Raw genomic sequence first — 14161 nt, 5'->3', positions numbered from 1 at the left:
GTTTGTTTCTTGAAAATTTGATCACGATTTAAATACAGTATTTACTTTTAATATTACCGATATGTCATCGAAAAGAAAACGTGTTGTATTGTCATTAAAAGACAAATCAAAGTATTTGTTTCGATTATCCGGATTTTTCCTTATCCGGACTACCTTCATCCCCAATTAGTCCGGATAATCGAGGTTCTACTGTATTCTTTTAAGTGGCAACTGGCCTTATTTAGGCGTTACAGGCGTGAAAAAAAACCGGGAAACTTTACGTGGCCAGCCCATCCGAGCGAGGCGCGTACCCACTACCGAACTCCCAGTGTTCAGGGTAGAACTCCCAGTGTTCTTGGGCCCACCAGTGGCCAAGCGGTCACTGGTGAGCCCAAGAAATTTGAACATACAGAAAATTACAAGTAGAATNAAGGACGTGGCTGAAAGTAACCAAAAAGAAAAACTAAACCGTAACCGTTTTATATATTTTTTTCCGTTACAAATCTACTACAGTTCTTGTTAAATGAATGAATAACTCGGGAAAAGTTTATGGTTTCTTGGTACCATAAGCTTAATTCTAACAATAACAGAGAAGTTTAACCGCTCGGCCACTCAGCTGTCGATCTAAGCTTGGTATCACTTATATACAGTTTTATTTTATATTATTAATAAAATTCGTATAAAAGATTGAAATAAATTAACAAAAATATTTTTAAAAAGTTATTACTTAAGATAGTGTTTAACTCATAATTCGAAATTATTTAAAGTTGGTGAGGGGGCAGTGCAGTAGAACTGGCGGGAGATTTTTAACGTGTCTTTAATGTTGGAGAATTGAGTTTAGGAAGTTTTTAATATTCGTTGCCTGTTTTCAAACGTTGTATTAAAAGGTAATTAAATTGTTTGTAATTGTAGTGAAATATATGCATAAATTTTATCCATAAAGATATGTATGAACCGAATAGAAGTATCCACGTGCACTTCTACCGTTATATTTATTTATTTGTCAGTCAGAATTCATGATTTACGGAATATGAAACAATGCAATATTATAAATTAAATATCATTTGTATGTTCGTTAGTATGGTCGTGGATATTAAAATTTCATATTTATTTTAAATTTAAATCTGAAAATTTTATTTATTATTATTCAGCAATGACAGAAATTTTTATTTTATTGTGTGTTTTGAATGTATTTGTGGGAGTTTCCTATGCTATATCAACGTGTGCAATTCAAAAAGCTTTGAAGCTGCAACCAAAGAAAAAAAAAATAAATTTTTTTATTATCCAGGAATAAATGTCAGAAAAATAAAACTGCATAAATAGTTGAACAGAAATATTTTAATTACTTGGATCATCACCAGATATAAATAAAACATTCAATGCTGCATTATTAAACTCTCATAAAGTTGAAAATGCTTATTTTTTTGTTTAGTTACTGCTGAACATTAAAAGTTTCTGTTCATTTTTATGTATCTGCACATATAAAAAAAATTATAGTAATATCAAGGATTGAATATACAGTTAAATTTCTGTATAATGAATTACTTAAAACAGACACGCAGTTAACGAATTTAATTAAACAATAAAGTGTTTAAAATGCTTTTGAGAACATAATGATGCATCATGAAAAGTTCTTGTTTATGTAAATGGTATAGAAATAGAGCTTATAAATACTACTTATTTCATGGCATTTGTACTTTTGTAATTTCTGTTATTTAACAAAACTTAATAAAATTCATTACTGTCAAATTTTTCCATCCATAAAAATTTTTTAAATTTTGATTTCAAACTTGTTTTATAATGAATGGTATCCCAGAACCAAAGAAATATAATACTTTCTAATTAAAACATATAAACTATAAATAAACTATTATTAACATTGCCATTGTAAATTAGATATTTCATATCAATATATTTAATACATTAATTTACTTTTTCAGAAGATCAACAGTCAAAATGCAGTTTATTGGAAGAAGACGTCGACCATTACGTCTCACTGGTGATAGAAATGAACAATTATATCAACATGTTTTGCAGTTTTATACAATTCCACCAATTGGAAATATTTCTTTGAAGGAATTTGAAGATTTTGCTATTCAAAGACTACAATGTAAGAATTATTATTCTTAATGTAAATTATTTAATAGTTAAGGTTATTAACTGACAGAATAAAATACAAATATTAATAACAAACACAGAAACAAACAAAAAACGATCTCTGCACAAACATTTTCTAACTCCTGAGTTCTTCTTCAGGTGTAACAGAACAGTTACCTGATGGAAAGTCTTTTGGACATTCTGTTGCATCTGAAGAAGAACTCAGAAGGAGTTAGATCATAGGATTTAGTTGGTCTTTCAGTCAGTATTCCACTTCATCTAAAGATGTTCAGTAGGATTCAGATCAGGATTCTGTGAAGGCTGAATTCCTACACATTTAATCAATCATTTACAACCATTGTTTTATGGGTAAAAATATTGTCATATTGAAATACAGAACTATTTGTAGTGTTTTTTTTTTGATAAAATTTTGAGAATATTTTTAGTTATAAATAAATGAATTTGTGCATTCCACATCATGTTGTAAATTGCCAAATTTTTGATGGTCCACCCATTATTTTTTGATTGCTTCATCTCATGTATTTAAATTTTAAATTGACCGATTTTAGATTGCCACATGTACTCCTTCATGCAATTTCACGTACCCCCAGGGGTACACGTACCACTAATTGGGAACCATTGAGCTTTGAGTATGATTATGCTTTAGATTTTAAGTAAACAAATGGTTAATCCAACACTTTTGGCCACATAGTGCAATGTATGTTATTGATATAATTAAGCTGTGATAAATCTTTTACATACTAATCTTTTAAGTTTTTTATTTATTTTACTTTAAAAAGTACTTATTATATAACAGGGGTGGCCAACCTGCGGCTCTTTGAATGATTATTTGTGGCTCTCGATAAATGTACCCGAGTTCCCTTTTCATTTTTGTGTTATTATATTTTAAAAAATTATTATTGTTCCATATGTGTTTCAAAATGTCTTTTAAATTACTAACAACAAATATGAAAGATTAAGTGCAACGTTGTAACAAATTTCATTTCTGTCCAAGTTAAGAATGATATGACTCATGGAAAACTGCGCGAACGAACATAAACAGTGGCATAATCGTCCATTATCGACCGACTCCAGACCGATTTTGAATTTGTAAACTGCCATTGCAATGGACAGCTGACATTGTGCTCTGGAAGAAACAATTTGTATCACTGTTGCTACGGATATAATTCTGGAATTTTTTGCATACCTTTTTAATACGTATTTAATTGTGGCCCGCGAAAAATTTCAAATTTTGAAAAATGGCTCGGACTATCAAGAAGCTTGTCCACCCCTGTTATATAATTTACTTAAATAAAATTAATACAGATTTGTTTGTTTATATTTCATATTTATTAATTGATATTACAGTAGTAATTTTGTATTAAATATAAATTTTATAATATATTATAAATCTTATTAATAAGTTTTATATAAAACATAATACATTTACAAAGTTTGCAGTTTTTCATTAATTATTATAATTGTCTGTTTTAATTATTTGTTTAAGCAAATTATTTCATTTTTTTAGTATTGTGCGTCATTGAAAGAGTTGGTTTAAAACACATGAAATCCTCAGAAGATTATAGAGTAGCATTAATAAATGAGTTGAAAAAAAAGAAACTCGATAAAAATATTAAAAGGGTAAGTAATAATATAATTTTTAAAAATTTATTCATGGTTTTGTTCTGTTATTGTTTACAGATAATAAAATATTGCAATGTATTTTGTAATAAAAATCGATACAGTTAATTAGTCAATTATTTTAAGTAACAAAAATAAGCATACATTTAAACAAGATTTGATTCTAAAGTTAAAAATTAAATAGTTTATATTAAAATACTTTATTTTATTTTCTATTTTTTAAATATTTATTACAGAATGTAGAGATTGAAGACATGACAAATACTTTATATGATGAACGTCAAAAAGATCACATTTCACATTTTATTTTACGTCTAGCTTATTGCCGAACGTAAGCTATATACTATACTTTATTCAAATTTTATCTATCGAAGTTTAATTGATAGAATAAAAATATTCATTTTTAATTCTATTACTAATAAATATTTTAATTGAAAATTAAAAAAACTTACAAAAAAGTTTTCAGATGAAAAAATTCTGCATATTAATATCAAATAATATGCAGAATTATTAAAGTTACTTACACCATAATGGGATTTCTAGAAAGGTGGAAAATAGCCTCATAAATGGTTATTAGACAATGTTAAATCAGAAATTTGGAACTGAAGGTACATAAATGTGCTACATGATAATCTCAATTTTTGAAGTCATTTCCATATAAAAACTATTTATTTTTAGACACTCAAGGAAAGATCAACTTGTTTTCAGAATTCTATGAACTGATGACTGGAAATATCCTGATGCTGTTTGTTTTATTAGTGTACAATGATTAACAAAATCACTGGTCAAGACAAATATTTTTTTTTCTTTGCCCATATTATCACCAGCCCAAACTATCAGTCTATCTGAATTTACAAACCATAATGACTAAAACCAAGTAAGGAAACCTTTCAACAATTGTTGCATGATTTCCTTACTTTAGTCCTTACTTGGTTTTAATCATTGTGGAAACTTGTTATGGCCTGATGATAATGATTATTCTCACTAGAGAAAAAACATAAACTCACACATTCTTACATTAATATACTGTCATTTTTACATATTCTAGAAGTTAGTGACAAAGACACTTCTCACTATTTAAAAAGAATTATTAACAGTATTTCTAGTATCATCTCATATTCCATTTAATTAAGGTATTCACAAAAGAGAGAAAAATTGAAACACTCGATTGTTCCTGTAAAAATTTATACACTTTCAATTATTTTCTTTTGATTATACTATTTGCCTGCCATGCATAATTTACTTTAATAGTAAGAATCGAGTTATAAACTCTGTAATGTAACCGTATCCATATTTGTAAATGTTTGCTACACTAGATATCTATAGCAACAGTTATAAACTACCATAAGGCCTTTTCCATAACAAACTATTTTACGGTTTACGAAGCAGTCCATGGTGAGCATGCGCAAAATCATCGGTAGTTATTGCTGGATCTAACACTATAATTATTTATTCATTTTATTATTTTTCTATTTTTATGACCAAAGTAATTCTTATCTTAAAATTTTATATTATTCAGAAGCAGCATTGTCGGTCAAAAGTTACGTTTCCATCAATTTGTCAAAGTTTCGTCGGTTGCTTCCGGCACAATTTCCGATTGTACATCAACTGATGGTAACTTAGCGCATGTGCAGTTGGTCAATTCTCCGTATCCCTATCGTAAAAGTTTGATCGATCCAAACTTTTCTTATGGAATACGGTACGGCCATACAGATACAATATGGAGTTTATAACCACACTATATGGATACGCGTACAGTTACGGATATGGTTACGTTACGGAGTTTATAACTCGACCCTAATACTTTCACATTTTGCTTCTTCACAACAAACACTCAGAAGTAGTAGTGGTTTGACACATACTGATCACAAATCTTTAATTTTTATAGATGTACATGAAAAATATACTTACAGTTCATCTCATTGAATGTTGAGATTTGCTGATTGTTGAAACTTCTTGACTCAGATTTAAAATTACTCCTTATTTATACTTAAATTTAAAGATATCAAAAAAATGTAGTTAAGAATTATTAATAAATATTTCCTAATTTTTTTTTTGTTCTAATATCCGAATATATTAAAACATGACAATTTGAAATAATATTGTAACAATAAGACAAACTTTAATATATTCTTTCTAATTATCAAATTTATTATTATAAAAGTAATTTGAAATAATAATTTTTACAATTTGTTCTACTATTTGAGTAAATTAAAACACAACAATTTGAAATAATATTTTAACGATAAGACAAAGTAAAGTTGGGAAATAGTTCAATATAATAATTATTTAATTTATATTTGTTACTTATTTATTAAATACCTATACAATGTATTGATTTTGAAAATATCTATTTTTGGTTCAATTAAGTATTGTTCGTAAGATAGAATATCGCAAAGAGAACAATGCTTTTTAAAATATTTATGGTAATAACAATTCTTTTTAATATCTGATCTTGGACACCCAAGAAGTTCGATGTCTAAATAATTGTGGTTCCAGTTTTCAAAAAGATTTTTTCTATCTGTCCACCTTTAAATAAAAATAATTTGTTATACGTTGTGAAATAATTTAATAAGTTTTGTAAACTACTATGTTCGATCCAGCCAGTTACATCCAATGGTTTTTCGTCTATAAAATTTAATCCATGAATGTTTTTGGTAGTAAAATAAATTTTCCATTGATCTTTCACTGATAATTGATACTTTGTAACAGAATCTATATAAATGTCTATTACAGCTTCTGTAGGATTGTGTCATGTTTCTATGGCCAACTGTCGATAAATAATTTCACGATCTTTAACTTGAAATGCTTCAAAATCTATTAGCATCGCATTCTGTAATTTTATATAAATAAAAAATATTCTATCCTATAGAATCTATAGGATTGTGTCATGTTTCTGTGATTAACTGTCGATAAATAATTTCNAAAGGAGAAACTAGACTGCCCATATTTCATGAATGATCCTGTATTTAATTATATATTTAAATTATTTTTATTTAGAATATAATTATTTCATTACACATTTATTACAGAGAACAGCAGCGGCGATGGTTTATCAATCAAGAAGTGGATCTGTTTAAATTTCGTTTAAATAATGAAACTACTGACAGCTTCAAAAATTTCTTAAAATTAAACAATTTGGATTATCAGCCAGTAATGTATTAATATATCAATATATATTTATTTATTATAGATTTACTATTTTTGTAAAACTATGCTATACCAATACAAAATATAATTATATTTTAGTACTAAAAACTGTAATACAGCCACTCCTCATTTAACAACAGTTCCATTCCTATGGCTAGGTTGTTAAGTAAATTGATTTTCTTTATACAGAATAAAAACAATAAACAAGGAGCTTAATTGGGCTGCAATTTGAAAAAATGATGGACCTATAAATTCCTACTGTTATATGTCCAACCGTCCGTCTTTCCTTAATCTTGAGAATGGAGTTAACTAGATGAAAGATGAGACCAGATATGGAAACCTTATATTACTTTTACACAGAATCCACTACTCACTTTGATCTTGATTTACCTACAATCTGAATTGTAACTGTTGCCAGACGAACGTCAAGCTATTTGCACAGGCAGTCCACTTGAGAAGAACCTGGCTATTACACGCAATGATAAAACTGACATAACTACGCAGTTAGTCATGAACACCAACAAACAAATGGAAGTTTTGATTAGAAATAAATACTTTTTCTTGCCATATATCTAATAATAGACAGATGTCATCGTTTCTCCAGATGTCTTTTTTATTTCTCTGTTGATAGCCCAACACATGTTCCACAGCCATCTTGTATTTTCTCGTGCGTGTGGAATTGTGGAATCTCTCTTATGACTGGATCTAGTTTCAAGAACTCTCTTGAGTTGATCACAATTGAACCTCGTTTCAGTTGAGAGAGGTTGCACTATGGCATAGTCGCTGACTTGGGTCACAATCTAGATAGAAATGCTCGATGCAAATGGGGTATTAAGGGTAGGAAACCCAGATTAACTATATACAAACTTCTGATGCAAACTGGAAGTCATGTTATTTCAATTCAAAATATTTCCTCAGAAAACAGTTAATAGATGACCAGTACAACTATTATTAAAGGAAAAGTATGATGTACAGGGACAAGCCACTACTAATTTGAGGTGGAGAGCATATATTTTTAATGAAATAAATTTAAAATATGATTAAAAATGACAGCCCAACATTGTGATGATGTCACAATAAATAATTGCTTGCTATTATTCTGTATAAAGAAAAGGTCCAAAGAAAATTCCATCTTGCATATCTTACATATTACATAACATAAAAATACAATCAGCAAAAATTATAAAAATGATGTATAAAAAAAATGAAAGTTTATTCATAAAAAAAGTGTTCAGATTAGTATTTTAATCATCTAATTTATCAAATGAGGTGTACAATAAATTACAAATTTCTAAACAAAATATGTAGTCTTGGAGATTACAAATGCTTTGTGTAGAAAATACTGATTGCAGGAATGAGCCTGAGACTAAGAAAGGGGATTCTCACCCTGGAGAGATGGTTGTAGGTCATAAAACAGTTAGGTCATTCAGTGAGAAGTGGCTGTATTCTTGTCTATTATTTTAAATACTTTTATGAGAAGAATGTATTCAGTTACAATATGTTTTAAAATATTTTATTATTTAAACTAAATAATAATCAAATGCTGTTAAATTCATTGCACTAATTGTATTTTATTTCAGTATTTTCAAACTATTTCCATTCATAAGTTTAATTAACATTATAGTGGATAAGTTTTATTTATTGGTTATTAACATGACTGAAATTTTTATTGAATAAAACATATATTTTGAAAAGATATGCATATGAGCTATGACATTCATGCTGTAGTTTTTAAACATATGGTTATTGGTGTTATCTAAATCAGTGTTCCACAAGCTTTTTCTATTCGCGGCACACCCATGACTTGACATGTCTCAACACAGCACACCAAAATGTTATTCCCCTCAAAAGCGTATGATATGATACTATTAATAGAATTATGTAATGCCACTAACCTATATTATTATTATTATTAAACAGACATCAACACCTGTGAGCAAATTTATTTTACATTTAATTTCCTAAAATACATAAAAATGCATGGCTTGTAATAAAGAATAAACGAACATCATCTTATTTCATAAGTGCTGCGGCACTTATGAGATAACACTTGAAATACAAGCATAAGAAGCACAACAACTGTGATAAAAATATATAAATAAAGCTTGAAATTAATAGAATATGTAAAAGTTCACATCACACCTTACACCTTGTGACGGCACACCAGTGTTCCGCAGCACACCGGTTGCGGAACACTGATCTAAATTAACAAACTGGCTCTATGTTGATAATTAGATAGATAAAATAATTTTAATTTGATATTTTTATCAAGATATTAGATTATTTTGATATAATGATACAATGTTTGATGTTATGATACCTGAAGAAAAATGTTTGCTTCATTATTAACACTACATTTCTTTGAATTTAAATCTTATCAAATATTTTTTTAGATCACTTATGAGAGGTTTATGTTTAGAAGCTTAACATTTCATCAATCACTTTTTATGAATTAGATATGAATATAAGTGTATAGAGAGAGACAAAAAATAATTTAATAAGTTAAAAATATTTAATAATAAAATGTTAGTTTTATAATGAGAATATGATGCAGGTAGTTAATAACATTGGTTTTTATTCTTCATGAAAGTATAATTTCAGATATTTCAATTAAACTGTAATTGGAATTTATTAAATTTAATTTATTTAGTTTGAGTGATTCATCCTCAGCATTGTCCACTGTTGGGAAAGTTTTTCTTTTTCATAAATTTTTATATTCTCTTAGCTTCAACAGATTAACTTTTTAATTGAAAATATTTATTTCAATATCTTTCATAGATGTTCAAGTTTTTTTCTAATTGATTACAGTTTATTTAAGATTAATATATCTATTTAATGTATTTTTTAGATGTATCAATCCCTAGCTATTAGTACGTACAATAATTGATATGACGAACTTTGACGATACATGATAACTATTGAAAATATATTATTTTTATTACTATATTTTTTATTGAAAATTTATTATTACAATATTCTTAAAATGATAAATTAAAAATTTCAACACAAATTTAATTTTAACATATTAAAACGTATGTGAAAAGATTATAAAAATCAATCAACATTTATGAATTGCTTTTAAAGAATATTTATAAAAGAACTTTAGAATATTTAATTTTCTAAACTTCTCTATGGGGAACTGATATATTAATATGTAATGTCCTCTATAAGCTGAATTCGACATGCTTGTGAGGTTTCTCCAGTTATTCAAAAATCCAGTTACAACTGATCAAATATCTTTATTTTTTCTTTTCAGAAAAAGAATTTTAAACTTTGCATATGTCATATTATTTTTTTTCTGAAAAAATAAAAATAAAGATATTTGATCAGTTGTAACTGGATTTTTTGAATAACTGGCGAAACCTCACAAGCACATTGAATTTGGCTTATAGAGGATATTACACATTTAATTTTCTGTTGTTTCTATTAATTTGCCTTGTCTTGTGGAGACAATATAGTTGACACTCAATAACTAGAAGTGGAAGAGTAGAAAATAATATTTGAATTAATGAGTTATGGAATTTACTGTTATGTTAGTGATATTGTAAATGACGTGATACGAATAATACAGTTAGACCTAAATACATTATATTTTTATTAATATTTACATGTGCAAAATAAAATATTTATTTGTGAAAGAAATCTATTAAGTTTGATGTTTATGACCTATTTATTCCTACTTTACGATGTATTTGAGAGTTTTTCTTCAAGATTAATTGATCATTTCATATTAATGTGATTAATTAATTTGAAACAACAGAAAGTATACAGATTTAGAGCTGAAAAAATTCACAGCAATGATTAAAACATTGCCTCAAAATTGTTTGAACTTAGACACAAAATGCATTGAGTTCATGGAATCATATTAAAACAAAATAAAATTTTATTCAGTGAGAGACTTAACCTAATACAGTTTGATTTATTGAGAGTCCATATCAAAATTTAAAAATATTTAAAGAAAAAAAAAAAAGCAAGACTTAAGACTTGGGAGTTATTTTAGTTTGTCATTTGAAATCTCATAAGTTTCCATGAAGCAATCAATCAGTCTTGACGTAATACTGATTGCTTAGTTTGTTGGTAATTACTTATTTAATTACTGTGTTTTCTTGATTCTAGTGTGCATATTTTTTTTACTTATTCTGGTGTCAAAAATTGGGATTCACATTAGAATCAGGGCACAAAATTGACTTAATGTAGATTCATTTGTGCTTTTTACTCTGGATATTTGCTTGTCCCTCTTACATTTTCAGTTTTAATTTTGATTTTGGAATGGCTTGGTGGTTATGAGCTACAGTAAGCTGAATAAACAAAGTCCAGTAGACAAATCTATAAATTTTTATTAAACAGAGAATTAGCCACTATGTTGAAGAACATATATACAAAGTTTTATTGTAATTTTATATTGCTCTGCAAATCCTATGTACCTAATAATAGACTCATAAATGAATACATTTGAAAATGTGGACATTGTGAAGCACTATAAACCTGAAAATAAAAATCTTCAAGAAATGTGTTTATTACTGTTTAAATAGCATGTTCAGTGATTTAGGGCATGCATTATATTCACAAGCTAATTTATTGGGGTTTTGATTTCTCAAAAATAGACTTTGCATTAGATTTGATGGTGCATTAGAATCAAGAAAATATGATATCTTCATGTAAATTTTAAAATATGATATGATTCTTTGAATGCTTAATTTTTGTCATATTTTTAAAATTATAACATAGATTCAGAGAAATATATGCAATAGAATTATCAATATTTTTTTTTATCTTGCTGATTTCAGTAATGTAATATAATAATAATTTTTTAATATTTAATTAATTTGTTTATACATTTATCTATAATTAATACTTTATTAAATGTAGATAGATTTAGTTTCATTTGTCTGTAATTACTGTTTATTAGTCAATGATATATTCCATAACATACTCTAAATGAAAAACCACATTTTATGTACATTAATCAAGAGTATGTTGTAGAACATTTCATTAATTTAAATCATAGCAAAATTTTAATTTAAGGACTACATTTGATGACAGTTTTTATTTTGTAGATGTACAATAGAAGTAATTATTTTGTAACTAAATNTTTAAATAAATACAGAATTACTCTCTAGCTTAAACCCCTTAAGACCCTTAAGACCCCTTAAAACCCAAGATCCTCTTCCTACCCATTTATAAATTATTCCCTTTGTGTTGTATCATCATCATCATCATCATATTAGTTGTGTGTTTATATTAAGGTTTGCATTTCAATACATGTATTCAAATGATGATAAATAAAATTTATTTATTTAATTAAACACATGTATTGAAAAGAAATAACCATTAATATTAGAAAGTAATGTTAAAATTAGCCTTAATGAAAAATTATTTTTATTATTTTGCTAATGTATTAAATAAATTCAGAATTTTTTTTTAATCATAAGAAATGTTAATAATAAATAATGCCTCTAGTCCAAGACTTTGATTTAGATTGAATTAGTTATCCTAATAAATAGGGTTGTAATAAATTGGAGGGCTTATCACATCAGTGCTGGCTGGAATAAATAGACTAGATTTTACAAAAAATTGTCTAATAACCCCAATCAAATTTTCGTAATAATGCATTTTGTGTACAAAGACACCTCATCAGCTTACATTCATACAGTACAACACCAGCATACATTAATACAATCATAACACAAATAGTAAACCAAGACAAAAGATTTTTTTCTGATATATACAGTGCAGTTTACATGATATAGTTAATTCATCACAATATACTAAAAAACTAAAAAATTTATATACTCGGTAATTTTTGAAAAACCACAAATACTTGATAAAGCACAGTATTATGAAATCTTAATAGGATCTAGACTTTGAGTTAGAAGCCCACCTCTTGGATACTTATGTCTTTAAACTAATCCATCAGAATATAAATGGTTGTCACAGATGTCTAAAAATTCCATTAGATTATTTTCTAATAATAAAGTAATCAAAATTTTTAAATAATATATTAAGGTTTTTAGAATGGAGAACTAATTCAGAATTGTTCAGTTTTAAAAATAAAATAATTTTATATTAACAACCAAGCCTGCAATATTCTAATGAACAAACAATGAGGCTACATTAAGTCTAAAGTTTAAATTATTTTATTTAATTCAAAATTAATAGAATTATTAAATTTAACACAAGATGGCAGCTTAACTATCTCAAATTATACAATATCTATGAAATTAATTAGCTAATTTCTAGTCGATAGTTAATTAGACCTTATTGTGTGGTCATTAAAGTAATTCTGTTTTATATATTTTAAAATGTTGTTATGTTTTAAAAAACATATGGGATTTTATATCATGATGGGATATAGACTCAAAAAATGTTTAAGAAATTGTATCAAGAATAATCATAATCAGGAAAATAGTTGTTTAATTTTTAAGAATTGTTTATTTTAAATACAAAATAAGAATTAATAAAATTATATTCACATTAAAAAAATGAATTTTCAGCAATTTTAATTTAATAAATTATTTTAGGTTCACTTCACTGAAGTTCTTGATTTGGTTCAATGCAGGAAGACATATTTGAGAAAAGGATATGCCTATATACCATCAATTGATTTAACTACTATCATTGTAAATATATTTAGAATGAAGTTGTCTCAAGCATTAGCTGTAAGTAAAGAAATCTTAATTTTAAAATTAAATTTTGGTGACTTTATTACATAATATAACAATTTAATATATTATTGTGTTTGACTAAAGTAAATACAGTAGAGCGTCGATTTTCCGAAAGTCAATCATCCGAAACGTCAATCATCTGAAAGAATTCCAGTCGGCAAATTTAAATTTTCACCAGTGCTGTGGGGCTTCAATCTTTGGCTATGTCTTGGGCTAATCAAATATTTTACGTTTTTGATACTAAATTAACTTCTGAAGTATAATTTTTTATTATTTTTATATTTTTCAATATATTTATTTTGTTTGTACAAAATAAAAAAATAATTTTTAACGATGTAATAGTCTTTGTTAGGCTTAACATCGAAGAAAATTCAATGCGAAGCGACACGCAACGGAAAAAAATTTCGACATCCGATATGTTAAACTATTTTTTCGTACGTAAATCAGTTATTCGAAATATCAGTTATCTGGACAACCCCAGTCCCCAATTGATTCGGAAAATCGACGCTCTACTGTAATCTTTGAAAACATCACAGCTGTTTAGAATGTGAAATTTTAAGTATAACTAAAAAATGTGAACAGAAGTTGATTTGCATTTAATATTTTCATTGAATAGAAATAGTATCATG

At 26.9% G+C, this 14161-nt stretch overlaps 1 protein-coding gene across 1 annotated transcript in view; it reads left to right on the top strand.

The window, feature by feature from the left end:
- Positions 1 to 774: 774 nt before the first annotated feature.
- The window catches only part of LOC111631523 (DNA primase large subunit-like), a 29086-nt gene continuing 15699 nt past the window's right edge, over positions 775 to 14161 (top strand). Inside the window, 6 exon segments of the mRNA XM_023375778.1 lie at positions 775 to 866; positions 1920 to 2089; positions 3605 to 3717; positions 3954 to 4048; positions 6750 to 6867; positions 13386 to 13526. Coding sequence (XP_023231546.1) covers positions 1936 to 2089; positions 3605 to 3717; positions 3954 to 4048; positions 6750 to 6867; positions 13386 to 13526 — 621 coding nt within the window. The 5' untranslated portion in view covers positions 775 to 866; positions 1920 to 1935.

This window comes from Centruroides sculpturatus, unplaced genomic scaffold (assembly GCF_000671375.1).
Source record: "Centruroides sculpturatus isolate CEXI.00-Female unplaced genomic scaffold, Cexi_2.0 scaffold692, whole genome shotgun sequence".
NCBI classification, from domain to species: Eukaryota; Metazoa; Arthropoda; class Arachnida; order Scorpiones; family Buthidae; genus Centruroides; species Centruroides sculpturatus.
This window is presented reverse-complemented; position numbering and strand designations above follow the sequence as displayed.